Source organism: Scatophagus argus, chromosome 15 (assembly GCF_020382885.2).
Source record: "Scatophagus argus isolate fScaArg1 chromosome 15, fScaArg1.pri, whole genome shotgun sequence".
Classification (NCBI taxonomy): Eukaryota; Metazoa; Chordata; class Actinopteri; family Scatophagidae; genus Scatophagus; species Scatophagus argus.
In genome coordinates, this window is record NC_058507.1 from 8,562,901 (window position 1) to 8,583,366 (window position 20,466).

General features: G+C 41.6%; 2 protein-coding genes across 2 annotated transcripts in view; both read right to left on the reverse strand.

The window, feature by feature from the left end:
* The window catches only part of uggt1 (UDP-glucose glycoprotein glucosyltransferase 1), a 27,433-nt gene extending 17,459 nt beyond the window's left edge, over positions 1 to 9,974 (reverse strand). Inside the window, exons 1-11 of the mRNA XM_046413209.1 lie at positions 9,844 to 9,974; positions 6,769 to 6,907; positions 6,317 to 6,396; positions 5,861 to 5,991; positions 5,638 to 5,750; positions 5,365 to 5,539; positions 3,905 to 4,001; positions 3,716 to 3,794; positions 3,379 to 3,479; positions 1,419 to 1,518; positions 1,244 to 1,304 (exon numbers count right to left, since the gene is read on the reverse strand). Coding sequence (XP_046269165.1) covers positions 1,244 to 1,304; positions 1,419 to 1,518; positions 3,379 to 3,479; positions 3,716 to 3,794; positions 3,905 to 4,001; positions 5,365 to 5,539; positions 5,638 to 5,750; positions 5,861 to 5,991; positions 6,317 to 6,396; positions 6,769 to 6,907; positions 9,844 to 9,874 — 1,107 coding nt within the window. The 5' untranslated portion in view covers positions 9,875 to 9,974. The remainder of the gene's footprint in view (positions 1 to 1,243; positions 1,305 to 1,418; positions 1,519 to 3,378; positions 3,480 to 3,715; positions 3,795 to 3,904; positions 4,002 to 5,364; positions 5,540 to 5,637; positions 5,751 to 5,860; positions 5,992 to 6,316; positions 6,397 to 6,768; positions 6,908 to 9,843) is intronic.
* Positions 9,975 to 14,198: 4,224 nt separating this feature from the next.
* hs6st1a (heparan sulfate 6-O-sulfotransferase 1a) overlaps positions 14,199 to 20,466 on the reverse strand; it is a 53,017-nt gene continuing 46,749 nt past the window's right edge. Inside the window, exon 4 of the mRNA XM_046413215.1 lies at positions 14,199 to 18,801. Coding sequence (XP_046269171.1) covers positions 18,475 to 18,801 — 327 coding nt within the window. The 3' untranslated portion in view covers positions 14,199 to 18,474. The remainder of the gene's footprint in view (positions 18,802 to 20,466) is intronic.

Here is a 20,466-nt window from a genome sequence, read left to right on the forward strand (position 1 = left end):
CAGTTCTCAGCGTCACATATTTCCCTAAAGATGACTGAGAGGCTGAGGGTTTGTGGTTGTGTGCAATAATGCTCTCTGCTGTTCTTTATTTATCCTTTGTTGGATTGGATTGGTAAACAGCTAAAACTAATTTATCTCTGACTACTGGGCAACACAGTCAGCAGGAAGGGAAAGTATCTGCATGCTCAATTAGGATAAGACAGAGGAATGAAAGATGCTAAAGGTGCAGTGCAATTTTAAACAGAATTAACAGAGGAAAAAAAAAAATCGACAAAAGAAAACATAATTTCTGGTCTATGATCACTATATAGTAACAGGCAAAAAGAGCCCCAAAATACTAGAATGAAAAGACAATGAAAAACAAACAAAACAAACAAACAAAAATGTATATTTTTACAATAAATCTCACTGGAAATTTAATCCTAAATAGGAGCACAAAATAAAAAACACACACACAATCAGATTGTATTGGGCACGAATAAAGAAAAAAATAAGGAAAATGTGCAAATGTAAAAACAAAGTGAGATCAATATCAATTCTGCCAAAAGTCAGACGGTAGTGAAGGAGATAAGTGATAAGGCTGAAAATATTATATATTTTTGTTATTGTCGATAAATTCTACAAAAAAGGACAAAAGCAACAAATTACAACAAATCAAGCAACAATTAGTGTTGGGAAAAAAGAAGAAGAGAAGATGAGATGGCCCATCATTACCATGAACGCGCTGTGTCATTTCTGTTGAGGCAACATTTGTGACCTATTTTTGAAGCTTCACAGGTTCAGTAGGAAAGGATGGGCTTGGGCTTGAGAGCCACAACAGAGCAGAAAAGAGATGAACAACAGTCTAACACAGCTGGGTTTTATCTTTTCATGGGATTTAACGGCAATAAAAACAATATAAAATAAAGCCCAGCTCATCCCATAATGATAACATGGGTGTTTTCATGGTATTAAAAAAACAACAGAAGGAGAGCTAAAGATGACTCACAGATGAAAAACAGGTTATTGGATAAACTAACAAAAATAAAATGAAGTAAAAATAAGAAAAAAGAAATAAAAAATAAAGAAGTAATGCTTTCTTATTTCACTGGCACATTTTAAAGGTTGTACAAGCAAATGCGCATTAACACTCATAACTGTTTTTTCTTAATTGTGATGATGTACACGTGTCTGTGAATTATTTACACCAGTCTCTGTTCAAAATGTATATGTTCATTTCCTGTGAAAACAAATAAAGATGTACCTTTTGGTTCTCGCCGATCTCTTTGCGGATCTCAGAGTTGACCACAGTTTTAGTGATGGACCTGTGAGGGGAATAAGGGCAGACCTGAACTGTAAAACTGGAGACCTGTCAATAACTGTGTAAACCAAACCATCTGATTGTAGCTGCTGTGTGCGTTTGTGTGTTTCTTCTTTACATGGCTTTGGTGGGGAAGTTCTGACTGAGGTCTTTCATGACGTTGAGGGCATCGACAGCGGGAGCGGCGAGAATGCGAGCTGCTGTCTGGAAACTCAGATCTATGATGGTTGGTAGGAAAAGAGGGCAAAGAAACGAGAAAGAGGTGATCTGACAAAGGCAGAGAGGAGATGAGGAAACACACGGCAGAGTACAGAAAAAGAGAAACTTTCAACAAAAATAAAAGCAACTGACTGAGTCTGGCTAAATCCAGCAGGCCATAAACTTCTTCATGTCTGCTGATGATTGTCCGTCACAAGTCCATCTTACTGCCGCAGTACAGTATGTTATGCAGTAGACCACAGCGAACTGTGTGGTACACTTAGTTCCAAATACCGCTTTGAAGCCACATTAGGAATGTATGCATCCTCTGGACACCATGAATGTCTTTGCAAAGTTTCATGGCAAGGCCCCTAACTGCTGCAGAGAAATCTGATGCTGGACCAAAGTGGTAGCTCTACCGACCAACTGATGCCCCAGAACCATGTTGCCAGCATGTCAACAAAACTCATCAGTTAAGCTAATTAACATATTAATTAGCAAATAGTTCCATGTTAACATGGCTGTCTTCACATCTGAGGCATTAATTCTCAAAGCATCAAAAGGACTGAAGGCAGGATTAAGAATGAATATATAGACGTGTATACGTGAAGACACAACCCACAGCGCATTTGGACACAAAGGAGAGGAAGAGTGCAGTGAGGATTACTTCAGTGCAGTGAGCATTGCTGTAATGGTGTTGTAGCCTGTGTGATTATTAGCCCCTGGGGGTCGCCTGCTCTTTGTAAACAGGCTGAGCTAATGAGCCCCAGTGGGGCAGAAGATAAAGACAGACGCCCTCATGACAGTCTGACAGTCGAGCTCTCTCTCATCCCCTCACATCCTTTATTCACCACAATCAAAGCAGCCTCATGCTTTCATCCTGACCACACACGACAACAGAAATAAGACTCACACATTCAAGCGAAGCAAAAACAAGTAAACCAGTAAAGTGACAACATACGTGTAAGACGGATGGAAAAGTGAACACAGTTCAACAGCGCAGACAATTACGTCAGTGGAAGTGCGTTCAAATACATAATCCGACCGATGATGTAACCGTAATCAATAATGCGTTTATGTTCCAGCAGATGATGCTCTCATATCTTCAAGATAATATGGCTCCCATGTATCAAGAGAACACTGATCGACCATGGTCATTGATTACAGAATGAGACAAACACATTTTCCCCCGCAAGTTTGATTCACTGATGGAATGATCTCACTGTTAAAGCAACGTAAGCCAATAATAAGTCCGGCTTATTTATCTACAATCAGTGCCTACGCAGAATAAATCAAAAACTACTGAAACAACAGCACTGACAGCACATTCGCAACAGGGATGCAAGTTCTCTAACTGGGATTGGTTATTTTTCAATGACCACAAGATTTTGAAAAACATTTCCTCATTAGGAAAAATCTAAACTAAACAAACAGTTAAGTTTTGCACCTAAACTTTGTCTTTAGAGATACAATATATATCACTGTACATCAAGGAGATGTTCAGGTTTTTGCTCCTTTTCATTACTTTCTTGCTGAGTTAACACCCTATCATACAGCTTCAGAGGATATTAAAATTAGGGCTGGGTACTGGTACTCGATACCATCCACCGAAATAACCAAGTAGTATTAAAACTTCTCCGTTCAAATACCTGCATTTGATTCTTTTTGCACTCAAAAAATACTATCCGAATAGTTTTTCTTGCTTTTTTTTTGTTTGCCTGACAAGATGTTGGCCCACTCATTTTTAAAATATCTGCTTCACTCTGCTGTTCATTAAGTGCAATAAATGTATCTACATATGCAACCATGACACAGCAGGAAGCAGAGGAGAAATTCTGCTGATTGAAGAAAGAGGAAAATGCTATGGAGAAGAAACCCACCTTGCATTTGCCAAACTTTCAGGGGTGCCATTTCATTGGTGCTTTCTACCAAATGTTTTCTCAACTCCTTCAACTGTTCTTTGAGCTCAGGGTACAGGGTCCTGGTGAGAGAACAGCAGAGGAGAGAATTAAGCACAAATGGGAGAATGAGTTGCCTGATTTGTTTATTTTCAGAACAAACAGTCGGAAATCAGGGGTTATGGTCAGGGAGGGAAAACACTGGAAAAGAAGAAGACAAGGGGGAAAAAAAAAGACAACTCTAGTGCAAGGGTGGTGCAGTTCCTGGAATTAAACCAAGCTTTGAATTTTTAGCACGGGCTGACACAAAGTCACTCACTTCAGTTTGCCAAAAAGGAATCCCTGGACCTCGTCCACCGGATCGTTCTCTCCAATCACTGTAGCATTCACCTCCGCCCCTGAAACCACAATCAATTAACTCGTTATTCACATGAAGACCCCTCTGGGATTACACCATCGTGGACACGAGCTCATCGATAGTGTGTGTTCTGTGTGTGTGTGTGTGCACCTTGGACTTGCGTGTCATCCTTTGCCTTGTACTCCTGGCTTTTGATGGCCAGCTCCACTCCATAGCCAGACAGATAGACCCTCTTTCCACTTGGTTTCTGGAGGGAAAGGATGAAGCATTGTAAAAAGATGAGACAGTTTGTCACATTGCCCGACAGCAACCAAGCTGTGCAGCTCACTTTATTCTGGCTGTACTTACAGCCAACTTAACTATGTTTCCGATCCATATACAACTAAATAAGCAGAAAACATGTGTGACTGGGTGGCTTCTGTTGTTGTAAAAGGCTCCATCAACTTCTTTGTACCCATCATCTGCTCTGCTTTAAAAAAAAAAAAAAAAAAAAAACGAATCTCACTCGCATTACAAAGAAAAGCGCTTTTCCTGTCCACGATGACAGACAACCAGCTGTTGCTTGCTAAGTGCCAAAGACACTAACTGCATCCTGATTGGTCTCGAAGCTTCTGAAGTAAAGAGGAAAAGCATCAAGTGTTACAACCTCTCCAGTGCCCAGGACCTCATGCCTGACTGACAGATGGTGAGAATAATTTAGCATAATTACAGGAGAAAAAATGTCAACTGTATCTGCATGTGAAGGAAGAAGTAACCCAACCTCAACTTGATATGTTACACTGAAGAGGTCCTTTTCATCCCAGGTGAAATAAGGAGCCAAGTTAGAGGTTTTTATATATATATGTGTGTTTAGGATGAAGATAAATGAAAACATAAATGGGTTTACATCCTGCCTCACGTTCATACAGATACATACAGTTCATTTACTTGTGGAGGCTGCAAAGTACTACCAGAAACCATGATGGCTGTTGTGGATGGAAGAGAGAGCATCCAGTCACACAAGAAACTTTGGGATGATTTTAGCTGACAACCTCTCTTGTCACAAGGACAACATGCAAAAAAACCCCAAAGTCACATTGATAATTTTTTCAAATCTGCTTCCTAGGCCTCATTTAGGGTATATTTTAAAATCAATCTGTGTCTTTTAGTTGTATTTCTAAAGCAATGTGCAAATGGATAAACGGATAAAGAAAAAAAATCCGACCAGCCAGACCACATTTGGTGGGGGGGCGGGGGGGTCAAGCTTGCATTGTGATCAGATCTTAGCTGAGTCACTTTCTCAAGAGGAAAACGAATTAACCAAGCAAGTTGAAAGGTCACCTAACTCTACTTCTTCAAGCTCAGACAGAGCTACAAATAGTAGCAATAGTGCAAAAATCAGTTTCGAAATGAAGTCTGTTCGCTACTTCCCGCTACCTTGGACACATGTCTATTCGCACTTCCAACCCTTTAAAACCCATTAAAGACCATTAGGTCAGGTGTCATTATCCAGATAACAGATCCAAATTTCTCATGGTGACCTTATGTTTCACAGTTCAACAATTTCAAAAATATTCAAGGATTATTATATACATCGTTCACTTATTCAAAGTGTGAGAGAAAATACCTACAGCCAGGTAATGGCGGAGAACATACGTCACTAGGCCTTCATTAACTTTGGATACTATGACTTGATGAAGCCTCTGGAAATCTGGTGTCCCAAATTCAGCGTAGAGAATGACAACAGGAGCATCTGGATTGGATCCTGAGTACTTGTGATCACCTTTAAAAAGATATGGCTTTGGTCTGAGAGAGAAAGAGAGAGAGAGACAGTGAAGTCAGAGTAAGTCAATGTTTTACTGACATATCATCCTCATGTCTCAATTCTACGTGTCTTTATTCACCTCGCAGGTGCTGTTTTCAGCAGTGCTGCTAAACTTTCTGCATCACACGTCTTTTCTCCATGGACGCTGAAAAATGCTGAGCAACCAGATGGAGGAGGCTCATTGGATGCTATCTAAACAAGAAAAAAGAACAACAGGATCTTTGACACGCTTTTAAAAGAATGACACTCCTGACATGTATGTACAAGCACTCAAACATGATACTGATTCATCCTCCTGGTACCTGTTGGAAGGAGTGTACTGTTGCAGAGTAGGCTCTTAAGGAGAGGGCGAACTTCAGCATGTTCACCTGGACGGAGCTGATAAAGGCACTGGCTTTCTTCACGATCAGGTCATAGTAGGCCTGATCTGTGTCTGCATGAGGACAATAAGCACAAACAGAAGTGATGTGCTAATGATGTGTTTTCTCTGGCTGTATTTAACAGTTTAACACTGATTCTTTAATTCTGTCACAGTAAGATAAGTCTAAGTGTTTTAACGTGGCACTCAGAGATAAATGAACAACATTACAGTTTGCAGTGCTATTCTATCATGTAACTGCTTGCATAAGTGTTTGGCCAAAACACTGACACTGCAACTGCTGCCAAGAGGCTTGTGTACACATCATAAATCAGCTGCTTGCAACACAGACACAGAAAGTGAAAGCAGGTCTATAGTGGTTTAGGCAGCTTTACTTTACCATCATGTTCTCCTTCTATGTTCTGACTGGCCTCCACAAAGTCCCAGAACTTCTCCTGACTCTCTTCTGCCAGGAACTCACTGAGGAAGAAGCGGTTGAAGGTGGCAGTTTTATCAGCTGTGCATGTATATATGCCATCTGTGCATAGTGTCTGTACATTTTTAAAAGCTACATTTGGATGAATAATGAACTTGAGAAAGGATTTCATACTGCTCGTCAAAGTTAGAGCACAGGGTCAGCTACAGCACACAGTGCAGCATCTGAAGCTTTTAAGTATTCAGTATCTTGCTCAAGGACACATCAGTGAGACAGAAGTTTAAACTTACTTACAGGTCAGTCTCAGTAATGACCTACAAGCCCTCAGGACAATGACTTATCTATTATCTGCTTCTAAAATTTTAATGTCAAGTGTAATGCGGCCAAATGGCTGCTACAGCTGAGCAGTGTCATACCTGGCCTCCAGCAGCAGAGGAGTATCTGCCCATTTGGTTGTAAGGGTGGTGGTGACAGCCTTAGAGTCTGCACCCCCAGACACTTCAGAGAGCAGCGACAGCAGCAGGAAACACAGAAACCACATCCCGAAGCCTACACCTGAAACAAGAGTTCAGAATCAGACTGTTTTGATCCCAAGAAGTGCAGTTTGTTTGCAGCTTACCCAGTTCATACATACAACTCCAGAATTCACAGGCAAGACAAATATACAGTATGTCAGACAAGCATCAGCAACAAAAACATTTTGTTATTCTTATCATTAACTGAATTTGAAATAATGTAACACTTAAAAGGTCTATAGTCTGTGTTCAGTAGCCTGACAGTAGAGGGAATAAATGACTTAATATTACAGTTTGTTCACAGTGAATTTGCTGGACAAAACATGGTTCAGTTGGCTGATAATTCCTTTCGCTTTCAAGACCACCTGTTACTCCCAGACGGAGCACAAGGCTCTTTGGTGGGCTCCAATTATCTTGGAGCAGATTTTGGATAGGACATTTGAGTTCACAGAAATGACAGGATAATCAGCCATCAATATGTGTTACAGAGTCAGAGAGGAGAGATCAAGCTCAGCATTATTTACATATTGCACCAAAATGCATCTTCGATGACACAAGGACATCTAAAACACAGGTGGGACTGCATTCAGAGCACACTGAGGGTACACTGGGACCAAGCCCATATGCGAGAGTGAAAATGTATTGTTACATGAACTCAAATTCCTGACTACACAAAGACCAACTGTTCACATTTAATGTGTGCTAAACTGATACCTGGGCATGATCATCAGAAATACCTAGGTGACATTTTCTGAGACAGTGTCAGTACCATGAAAAGTATGCTGTTGTAATGCTACTTGTGATATGTATCAATATAGGCTAACATCCTTGGTGACACTGTGATACTAGCCTGGGACGAGATGTTAGAATCTGCCCACTCCACAGTGCTGACTGATTCTGACTTTAGGCATATTGTTAGGATACCACAGATTTGCCAAACAAACTGAACAGTCTTGAAACCTCATTGCTAGCCTTCCATCTGACTATACTATGTCCTTTTTTTCAGCAGTGGTCTGGTTTGTAACAGTTACAATAAAAAATGGGTGGAAGGCAACATCTGATAACAGATAATTAGTGGAGATGCTTTTGACATCCTTTATGATGCAAGTTACAATTCATCTCAGCTCAAGGATGTGCATTCAAACAGAATAAATACACAGGAAACAAGTACCTGCAGCTATACAAAGTACAGAAAAGAAAGACTATTTACACTAGATTCCCTCAAGTTATGATTAGTGGATGGATTAATTATTGTACAGATTTGTTTTAGGGACTACGTATGAAGGTACTGATTCTTGTAGTAGTGTTACATGAGTAAGGATTATTGCACAATTATTACTACACATGTATTATTGCACAGGTCTGGTGTGACCATTTGTCCCATTATTGCACATTTCATTGTCCAGTTAACACATTCATCAGCTTAAACGTCCAGTCTATCAGCTGTGAATGCTGTGGAGTCTGACAGCAGTGGGCAGGAAGGAGCAGCGGTACCTCTCCTTCACACAGTGCGGATGTAGCAGTCTGTCACTGAAGGAGCTGCCCAGTGCTGTCAGAGTGCCCTGCATGGGGTGGGAGGGGGTCTCCAGCATGGACGACAGCTTGGCTATCATCCTCCTGTCACCCACCTCATCCACTGAGTCCAGGGAGCAGCCCAGGACTGAGCCAGCCCTCCTCACCAGTCTGTCCAGCCTCTTTTTGTCTCGGGCAGAGATGCTGCCTGCCCAGCAGACACACCATAAAAGATGGCTGATGTCGTAAAGGCTCCTGACGAGTGAACCCTGTATTCCAAAAGCCCTCAGCCTCCTGAACAGGAAGGGTCTGCTCTGGTCCTTTTTGTACTGGATTCAAGTTTTAAGACCCTATATTTTTTCATATTATGCTGGACTGGGCAATTGTGCTTAATCAAATCACTGAAAACTATCTTACATTGAGTGAACCTTGGACTATCTATATTCCACTGTGGTTGCAAGTTATGTTTATTTCCTAATCAATCATCGTCAGTCTACTCACAGTTTCTGGATTAATGACTTAAAACAGTCTATAAAACGTCAGAAAACAATGAAAATGTTTTTTTTTAAAAAAACAAAAAAAAAAACAAGGTAACCTCAATAAATATCTTGTTTAATTGGTCCAGCAGTCCAAAACCCTGAACTAGTCAGTTAACAGTGAAGTTTAGATGAGGAAAATCTGCAAATTCTTAAATCTATCAGTCAATTAATTTACTCATTTACATTTAGTTTATACAATTTGTTGTGAGCTCTGCATATGACTGAAGCTTGGGGGTTACAGGACGCATTCAAAGAGGACAGGAGTTGGAAGATCAAGAGGGGCCCAACAGCCAATTTTTGCCCCCTAGCATGTTATCCATGGGTTAGCCATAGGTCTAGACAAAATCTGGGATACTCGGGATACAAGACATAAGGTGGGACAGTGACCGGAAACCATGAAGAGGGAGACATCATATTCTTACGGATAGTTCCGTGTATTTGAAATCAGAACAGTGGTTTTCAGCTAGTAAACAAAAAGCGCTACGATCTCTGTCCAATAGGAAAGTTCAGCGTGGCTCCTCCACCCAATGAGCGCATACTTAAGACATCCTGACTTTTTTCAGTGACAATCCCCTGAGCTGTAAGGTAAAGGTAAGATTTGGTTCTTGCAGGTAGAATACTGCTACCTGCAAGAACATTGTCACGTATTTAGGTTTGAGTGGCCTGAACATCTTTAATGTCCACTACACAGACACCAATAACAACAGTGAACAGTCGATGAACTAACGGCGAGCTAACGCTATGTGAAAATTAACGTTAGCCGCAGCTAGCTAATTCTTCTTACACCAAAGGAAAACAAGCCGATTTTACGTATTTCGGTTTTCTCACATTCTGCTAATGTTGCAGTCCCTAAAACAATAATAACCAGCATTGGAAACAGTCGTTTAGGATTTCATCACATAAAAAATGAATGATATATTCTCACCGAAGCCGGCTCCGTAGCTTCCTGCATTCATCTTCCGCTAGTGGTGGGCGGGTCCTGTCAGACAAATTAGGTAACCACAATTTTGCCTGTTCAAAATTACAGAAAATCCTCCGAGCAACAGTGGAACGTCACTTGATCACAAAATTGCCCTTTCCGCTGAGTGATAATAAAATAAAATAAAATAAAATGTAGAGAAACTGATAACTTCACTGCCCAATACCTAACTTCCAAACCAAACAAACTAAATGTATGTTTTTGGTCTTTTTAAACAACTCAATTCAAAAATTACTGCTGCTATTATTTTTTTTCAAGATCTTAATGATCTTGACCGTTTGGAGAACAAGCTAACAGGTTTGCTGTCAACATTTTTCTTTTATTTTGTTGATCTTATAATGTCTCAACAATATTTATTTTTAAAAGAGGCTTATAATAAAAGCTAAAACTGTATTTCTGCTCAACAATGACACTTTTTTACATTGAAAAATACAAATGTGAGTGGCTGAAAAGATGTGATCTACGCCATTACTCATGCACTGCACAAGTGTTGAAGAACAGAACTCATTACTGGATATCTAATATAAAATGTCTGCTTGGTAGTGGTCACTGATTATTTGTATCAGTTAATGAAAACCCCATCCTAAGCATAATTTACAGTGTACTATTTCAACCATGAAACCAATATTTATTAACCCAACTGTCTCCAGCTACAAATCAGAACAGGTGACACCTTTATGGAGTTGATCCATTGACGCTTCATTAATTGCAGGCTCCATGGGTTCTTAGAAAAGTGTTTAAGATATTGAATCCAAATGAGTTTATCTGAAAGCATCTCCTACGGCTGTGAAACACAAAATGTCTCAATGTTCTTATATTGTTTACTGTTTGTGCAGGATTACAGGATTACTAAAATCTCTGCAGTCAGTTCCAAAACTCACACATTATGTTAATAGAATAGATAGTAGGATGGTAGTTATTTCTGTATGCAGGTGTGTATTTGCATGTGTATAAATACATTTCTATGCTTGTGTGTAAGCTGTGTGTGTGTAAGAAGGTACTTCTGTGTGAGTATATGTGTGTACAGTATATGGCTTTGTACATGCAGACATACATAACTGTATGTAGGTTTGAGTATATCTTCTTCTTTTTTGTTTAATAGAGAATTTGCTCATGATGGATACAGTATAAATCATAAGAAACTCACATAGTTATAATTAGATGAATTTTAGAAAGAATTTGGCCTTTCAAAGGAAGAAGGTACAGATTGGTGGCTTAAATCTGTAATGCTGTGCATATAAATAAGTTTAGGGCTCCCACACTAATTTTACAGTAGACACTGAGGTGATCCAGACTTGATTTTAGAAAACAGTGCATATTAATTTGAAAAACAGCTCATGGAAATTAGGTTTGCTGAAAGCATGGTGTGATAGTCATGGGAAATAAATCCTGTATTTATAATAAGCCAAAGCTGTCTCTTTGGTTAACAGTATTTGTTATGTGGTAATGAAAAAGTAGAGAGCCTGAACTTGCTCTCATTTTGTAAAAGGCACCTGGGAATTGTGAGGTCCATTTTGTAAACCTTTGCCTTGAATTTGTGTGATAGGCTGTGTCGTCTGGGTGGACTGTCCCATTGGGGCGTGTTGGTAAAATGTGCCAGGCTCCCTGTCCACCTGTTGTGTCTTGATAAAAAAAGAAGATGAAAAGCACAGAGACACTGTCCCAGGGTGTGGGGACATGGGTCTTGCTTTTTTCATTTACTCGCTCTGCAGCTCAAATTAAATTGGACAGCTGATCCTCCAGAGGGAGCAGTTCCAGGGTTTGATTTAACATTATATAAAAAGCAGCGACATTAATTATCCTGCTGGATTTGACCTTCACTTTGAAGTGCACGCGCACAAGACACCTCACACGTGTAGAGCCATGCACGCACGCACACACACTTATACACACACACACACAGTCTAACGTGAAAATCAGCGGTATCCCTATGACGACAGGCCAAAACGTCCTCACTAGACAGTCCTTGCAAGTAGAGCTCCAGCACACGCTGCCCATAGGGCCTGTTCATCTGTCAGGAAGGTGACATCTTCAGATGAATTATGGGAGATGGTTGTCATCTTCTCCGGGGTCACATAGGAAATAGCGAACCCAGGCTGTTTGCTCCCGTTCCTCACACTATCACCCACGTCAGCCATTTTAGAGGTTGAAAGCCTCAACAGGGGACCAAAACGACCTCAATTAAACCTCCATTAATATTAATACATTTTGTCGCTTCACGTGAGTTGCTGCTAATTAAATGTGTCCCCGACTGCATAATGGGGGTCATCCGGGGTCTCCAACATGAAGCTAATTCACCACATTACGGCCATCAAAACACTGGGCTGGTCTGGTCTTAAATACAGGCAGAGACGAGGGCAGTCTTGGTTACACTGATGTTTGCAACAGTTAACACATAAATAAACATCTTTACAGCTCATGTTCGGCCCTGTGCCAGGGTTTGTATCCGCTTCCTTTCTCCAGCATCAACATTTATCAGACTTTTATGCTTAGGTTAATAAGTTTGCAACGGATCAGCTCTTTATGAGCTGCTGGACAACTCCTCCACACACGCACACAAACATAATAAACACACAGTGTAGACCATAATGGGACTGTGGGATTCCTCAGACTGGAATCCCACTGGTGTTAGTCTGTCAGTGCTCCAGAGTGCTGCCTGGGAGGTTGGCTTCTTCCATTCAATCCTTTAGTATCATGAGAGGTGACTTGCTGTTGACCTGGGAGATTAGCCAAACCCGGAGTGGAAGGTCAGATAACGACCCCGGATGTCCGATCAAATCGTATTTATTTTACTGCTGAAGGAAAATGTACACCCCCACACTGGATTGCGCTCTCTGTGCGTTTACAGGGTATTGAAACTCTGCAAATTGTTTGTGTATAGAGATTTATCCCCATTGTATATTTGATGATGAAGGTCTTAGCTATGCAGCTGCTGGAAATGTGTCAACCAGAGAGAGACGACCGAGCTCCATGGTGACCAGTGCTGTGCCAACAGGGCAATCCTCCAGAACTACAATAGCCTGGCTCTGATGCATGTAAGCGAGGCACTCAGTGTGAACTTATCTGCAGAATTCCACACTGAAAATAAGAGATAATAATGCCAGTGCCTCTTTGTTCGAATGAAAGAAGCATGGGACTGGCAATGAGGAGCTGCAGGCAGTTTGACCTCCTAATAATGGACTGCAGCCAGAGCCCGTACAATCACTCAGAGCCCGATTCCCACTGCAGGAGCACTTTCTCTCAAACACTCGCCTGCACATGTTCACCAAAACAAAAGCTGTCCAGCACTTTGCACTGGCTGAGCCATTATTGTTTGCTTAGTCCAGCTGTACTTGAAATGACAGCGACCCAGAGCTATGGGGAGGATTAAAGACTGCGTTCAGTCCAATACACCACGTACCAGCTGCCAGAGAAGCTGCACATCCTGCCTTTTCTCTCCTGGTTCCCCTCATTTCACTTTGTTTCTCTGTTCATATGTCAGAGAAAAAAAAAAACAAAAACCAAACATCCTTTCTTCCCTCCTGTCTCACATACAGATGCTCTCTGATTCCTCATCTCTTACACTCTTGCTGTGGTCGGTGCTCTTTGCACACTCTGATCCCCCTCCAGTCGGCGAACCCTGCCTGTCACTGTCCAGGGAAATTATTTTCCACCCCGCACTGGGTGGGTTAAAGTTGAAGCTCAATGAACTGTTGATGAGACATGGAAAAAGCCTGTGCTCTGCTCCCTCTACTCTACCTCTGCATGCTCCACCAAGGAGCCAAGGACGCGGTGTGATATCTATGCCGGCCTGCTGTCTCTGTCCCCTGCCCACCAAACGCCGACCTGCCACGGCTGAGGAAGAAGTGTGCGGGTGCGCGTGCACGTGTGTTGGGCCGGTCCTGTGTGGCTGCAGATTGAATTGGGCTGTAGATCACAGTTGACATGTCTAAGGTTGTCATGGGGGGAGGGGGGGTTACTTTATGGGGTCACGGTCCTGTGGTTAGTGTAGACGATGGGTAGAAATGTCCTCTAGTTACAGATTGGCTTCTGGATGGAAGAGCAGAAACCTGGAAGGCAAAGCTCCCACACTCAAAAAAGAAAACATAATCTCAGATGAGCATTTGGCTGCATTTCAGGTTCGGTACACCTCGGACATTCCAAGCAACTGAACTTGAAATGTTTCTTGAAAAGTTTCCGTTCGAGAAAAAAAAAAAAGAAGTGAGAGGTTAGATGATTTTCGTGCCTGTGTGCTTGATAATAGAGTGACAGAGTGGGAAACATTATAAATGATATGCAGTGACAACCCCAACACAGTCAGGTCTGTAAAAATGAAATATTTTAATTGGTGGTTTGATGATTCATTTTTGCAATCATAAGAAACAAACCTAGAATGATGCATACAGAAGGAGCCAGAGACAGACTGTATACTGATCCAAAAAAACAAAACAAACAAAAACCAAAAAACAGGTCTCTATCACACTCTTTTTAACAAAAAAAATAAGATAAAAAAAAAACAGGATGATGTTAGCGACATCTGGGTTGCTTCATTGTCACGAAGGAAAAGCTGTTAAGACATCAGATATACATAGTGATGAGACATAAAATATTTGAGTATAGCTTTACAGCATCGATTCCTGGAATAATTTCAGTGAAAGGATTCACTCTTTCTGTCACACACTGTTCAGGTATGTCTGTGGACTGCTTCGCTGAAAATAAATACACTCTCAAGGTAGAGTGTCAGTTTTGTATTCTGTCTTTAACCACTAATGCAGAGCCAGATATCAGTATGGAGCCCAAACATGATCCAACATCAGAGCAGGACTGACTTTGAAAAAGAGGTTGTGGCTAAAACGCCTGGAGCCGCAGTATTTTTGAGTCTCCAGTTTCAACAGTACAATGAAGGAGAAGTTAATCTAATATGAAACACACACAAAAAAGGGAGAGCTCTCTTCCCGTGTCCGTTTGCGTTACTCTGAAGGCTACACAAAAAGCAGCACATTGGCTCTGAATGTATCCCGATACCTTTCATCATCTCCCCTTGTTCTTCTCTCCTTCAATTCATCTATCATCCCTGATCTGAAAGGAGTTGATCAAAAAGGAGAGACACGGGTGATTAGTTGAGCTTTAACAAGAGGGTGGTGGACAACTTAACAAAAAAAATCTAATGTTAACAACAGTATGCAACATATTATTTTTCCTTAATAATACCAAGGAAGTGTGGTAAGCATGGCATCTTTCCCTTGGCTCCTGGATGACACCAAACGTTTATTACTACATTCAGTTTGATTAAATCGTGGTGTGACATGTCTTTTTTCGTTCCCACTTTGACCTTCTCTGCCCAACCTTATTGCTTTCCCCCTCTTATTGCTCTAAATCTTTGCATGTGGATAGGGTTGGGTTTCAATAACAATTTATGGCATATGAATCCAGCATTAAAATCAAATTACAATATCTCAATAAACCTCCTCTAATTTTGGATTGTAATTAATCAAAATCTGAAGATCTGTAATCACTTTTGTATGCTGAAGTGGCAGAAGTTTTACATGTTTAAAACCTGCACCTACAACAACCTGAAAATGAGATGGAAATTCTAACATATACTTAAATGTATGCAACACATTGAAACAACAGGTGTAACTTGTTGTTTGTTACGCAAGCAACTTGCTCCAAAATACCCTAAGTCCTGATACAGAACTGTTAAGTTGATCATCTTGAAATATTAAGAAAAGTTTCTTCTGAAATTAACATGACACATTCAGTCAGATCCCGTGGACAGCCGTAACCACCTGCTGGTTTTGTTGAACTATTACGGTCCACCCACAGTGGTGAGCGATGTTTCCTATCTCAAACAAACCATCTTTGGCCAAGTACAGACACCATTAAAGAGTCATTGTTCACGTATTACTGAAGTAATATGAATTAGCTACAGCTGATACAACCTGCTGTTCGTACAGCACTGGAGACTTCAGCAGTCTGTATGTTAATAGGTGACTCATTCACATAGTGCTCCCTATGATAACCTCAGGCAAAAAGTCAAAACATTATATTTTTTTTTTGCCAGTTATCCAGTAGCAGGTCTCCCAAGTTATTTCTGGACTGATGACTTGGGGCAAAACCAGCGTTTAAATCAGATATTTTCACAGAGGTAATGCCGGTAGCCATCACACTCTATGGAAACATTAGATTTGAATGTTAAATTCACTCCGGGGAAATATTTTATCTTTCTGTCCAGACAGCTGACACCTATGGGGTCACAAACAAGATTCAACCAGCTGCTGGATGACAAGCAAAAAAAAAACATAGAAGTAAGATTTTCCTCTAAGGTCTGTGAAGAGAGCGCTATGTGACCGACTCACAATAATGTACAGTGTGCTGAGGTCTCTTCCGTCGGTGATGGTCTCAGCACTCTTTGCTGATAGGAAAGGAGGAGAGATAAAATGTTCAACAAGAAATTTGTTAGCATCAGAGCTGTGGATATTTTGCCAAGCAAGAACCGGTGTTAAACCAAATTCTGCGATCTATCGTGTTCAAAACAACCACTGGTCGACATTCCTGACTGGGTCGTCACTCATCCCTGCTTGTAGATGTTGCTGTCAAGAGTAAAGACATGTCACACGAGTAGATTTTTTTAAAACTTTAAATTATTACACTGATACAGTTCTCATATGCAACCACATCATGTGTAGGAGACGGGGACAGGAGGGACAGGAGGTGGTAAAGGGCAGAGGGGACTATTATTGGCTTGCATCACTGGGATGGTCACACTGCTGTGGCTTGCTGTCGGAGGGACTTTGTTGCCTTGTCCTCCACCACCAAAAAAAACCCAAAAAAACAAAAACAATAAAATTGGTCATGGAACCAGTCATTCACAAAACTCAGGCATCCTCTCTCGGTCAGGCACACTATTTACAAAGGCATACACATACACCAGTCAGAGGCACACTGTACATACTATTTACACACACGCACGCACACACGGAGAAAACACACTCATCCACGCAGACACACGAGTAGTCAGAGAAATTACTGTAGAATAATGCAGACATAATACCTGGCAATAATTATGTTAACTATGATCCCAGTACATAGAGGCACTGCTACCTTGCCCCGTGCGTGCTTAACAGTAAAAAAAACCAAAACAAATGTTCGCTCTGATGAAGCACGGGTCACCGGCATTGTGTGTGCCCTTTCAGCAGGTGGGAAGGAGTCTTGTCTAAAACTTCTGCTTTTTACAGCGCAGCTCTCGGTCAGACAAAAAACAAAACGAAACAAAACAAAAAAAAGGCGAAACTGAAAATGCCACCCACTACACTAAAGGCTCACATTGCCATGGTGACCAGTAGTTCCACGACTCCCATCTCGAGCATTTGTCTGAGTTGAGGCTTCCAAAGCTCTTGCCGCTCGCACAGCACGGTTCCTGGCAACAACCTGCAGCACACTCACTCCCTCTCTCTGCCTTTGATTTCGTCGCACCTATGTGAGATTTGGCTCTCTAATTGGCCGTTATTGTGTGCAGGGCTGAGGGCTGAGATACAAAAAAAGAAAAAAAATGGAGAGAGAGAGAGAGAAAGAGTGAAAAGGTGAAATAATGAACTTGTTAAGCGACAGGAGCTTTGGGATCCTTTAACAGAGAGAAACTGCTCCCCTCCGCCCAACAAGATGCAAGGCATCAGTAATGGCTATGGTCCATCGTACGTCCGTCCAATCTATTAGCTTTGACTTATAAAACCAATAAAAATAAAGAAATAAAGGAATCACTTTTCTTTAGGCAGCAATATTGGTCTCAGTGTTATTACAATTCTGCTTTTAAAAAAGCATAAACACAAAGGAAAATACAAGTGAAATCATCCTGAAATGAGAATGAAACTGTCACGATTTCATGACCAAAGTGTGTTCATGGGTGAAATGGCTGATTTTTTTTTTTTTTTTTTTTTTTTTAAGCAGAAAGCTTTATTACAGAACTCAGTTCAACCTTTCTTCGCTTCTTTAGTCTTTCAAGTTCAGTCTCTCTTGTACTCCAACCGCTTTCTTTGTTCCTCTCAGGCCATTAGCATACTTTCATGACTTTCCATTTGACATTGGAGCATCCAGGAAGTAGACTGGTCCTTTTAGCAGAGATTAATGGGAATTTACAGACTTAATTGTATTTTCTCATGCTCCATATTCGACCACAGAGCACAAAAGGAATACAGGAGGAGGAGGAGGAGGAGGAGGAGGAGGAGGGATAGATGAGACACTCAATTGTTGGCAACTCTTAAAAATATTTCTCCTCTGCTCACTGGGTAATGATGATAAGAGAGACGGAGAAACTCAGAGGGGAGTTAGGGCAAGCAGGTGTTAATAACAACTGAGTGAACCTCGATAACGTGAGCTGATGCAATCGCCTAAACCCAGGACTCCATAGCAAACCCTGACTCTCAGTCCTGCAGCTCAACTACCTGCTTAAGTCTGCCAGTTTGTCAGTCATTTGGGTCTTTGATGCAGGCGTCACTCACCGTGTGTGTGTGTGTGTGTGTGTGTGTGTGTGTGTGTGTGTGTGTGTGTATGTATTTCACATTACATATGCATGTCTGCGTGTTTGTTCTCATTCTGCTGCTACCAGCGGTTGATAATCTGGTTCATGTAGTCCTCTGTGGGGAGCCTGCTGCCCGCCTCCTCCGTTCTGCCTCCCTCCTCACCCTCCTCCCTCTCCTCCCTCTCCCCTTCTCCGTCCTCCAGTGTCGACATCAAGCTTTGCCGGCTATGGGAGGGCCACAGGTTGACGCCCAGGCCCAGACCCTGATGGCTCTGCTGCATGTGGTTCTTGATGCGCTGCTGCCGTCTCTCCTGCTGCCTGGTGTACTGGTAGCGCTGCTGGAACAGGTCCCTGGCATAGTCGTAAAGCTCCATGTCCAGCTCGTTCAACTCCTCTATGCGCTGGACCTAACAAGGAGGAGGGCAGATGAATGTTTCAGTAAGCTCAAAGGCAGAGGAGAACCAAGATGTGGAACATGTGGACTGACAGACCAAACAAACAAAAGGTGAGGAAAACCCAAAGGTAAACAGCAGGATCCATGGAGCTAAACCCAAACTTATCTCTGGAACGATGACAAATTAGAAAAAGCCTTTAAAATGTCGTTAAAATGTCGTTTCCCTGTTCTGTTCTTTGTAGCATAGCTCTGATGCTTGAGTGGATGAAGTAAGTATATGAAGAAAAAGGAGACATGCAGAGGTGGAAAAGGAGACTGAAAAATCAAAAGTGTAGGAGTGAAAGCATTTTATCAGCCTTAACTCAGGAAATGACTTCTGTCTCTGCTGATAATTAGGAGAGCTCCACCGACTTTGTAAAAGAGCACCTGTTCTCTCCACAAAAACTCAAAGCCTTATGGAACAGGAACAATGCAGCCTTGCAACAGTGATGATTCGATTAGATTTTGAACTCTCAGCAGAGGCCTTAGGAGGGATTTTGAGACCAACCATTGGCATTTAGCTCTGTAAACTCGGCCACAAAGGTTCCTGAACCAATACTGGACGTTCAGACTGCAAACCAGTTAAAACCAGGCTCTGTGCCAGCGGGGACATGTTCCTTCAGGTACCGGTGAGACAGAAACGAAAAAGAAATAATAAGAATTCGACCCAGGAAGTCCCGTTTGAGTAACCACTGTATCTTTTGTTTGGGCGCCTTAATACGTGACATTTGGACAGAAGCTTTGCAGGACTTCTGCTACATGGAGAGGAAACAGTGTGTTATCTGGCAATGAGGGAAGCAATAAAACATAAACGCGTTTGATGTTTGGTTGTGCAGTGCAGCTGGCTGCACCGACACGTATCATCTGCTGTGTGTGTGAATTCAACATGCAGGGGGAAATGTGTTTAATTAAGAGGATCCCTTTGAAATCCGTGATGGAGTGCTGGATTTGATTTGTGGGCAATGTGTGCCAGAACAGAGAGAAGCGGCGTGCGGCATCGGTGTTAAAAATTAGAGATGTTTGATCGGCAGCACGGGGGACTCCGGCACAAAGCCAGGAAGACGGCGCTGAGCTCAAGTCGTCAACAGAAAGACTTCATGAATTGGAGAACAGTCTTCATGTAATTTAGAATCCAGTTTCAGTCAATAATGGCTCACTGCAATCTTGGAGCCATGCGGTTATAAGTGGGCTTTGAGCAGCTTTGCAGGAGAGTGTAAAGTAAATGTTCACCCGCTGATGTAATTATCTGACTTTTTACAAATGACTGAATAATGTCACACAGCGCCTTTAGATGCATTTAATCTGAAGGCTAATTTCAAAAACTGATTTTCGCTCAAAATGCAACACGCAGCTTCCAAACTTTCACCATGTGACATTTTCCATTTTTTGTGATTATAACCGTTGGATTACCTTTCTACAGCATCTGTCGGTGGGGCATATTTTATTTTCTATCCTCCCGACTGGTTTTGATGTACAAATCACCAGTCTGCTGTGTACTGGAGGATATTTTTTTTTTTTTGCTGGAAAAATTGAGTCTAAGAACTCCCACATTGGACCAATCAAAGTGTGAAGAACATGTTTGAAGCTGCTGTTTTTTAACAGCAACAGTCATCCCAGCTCATTTCACAGCAATATAAGA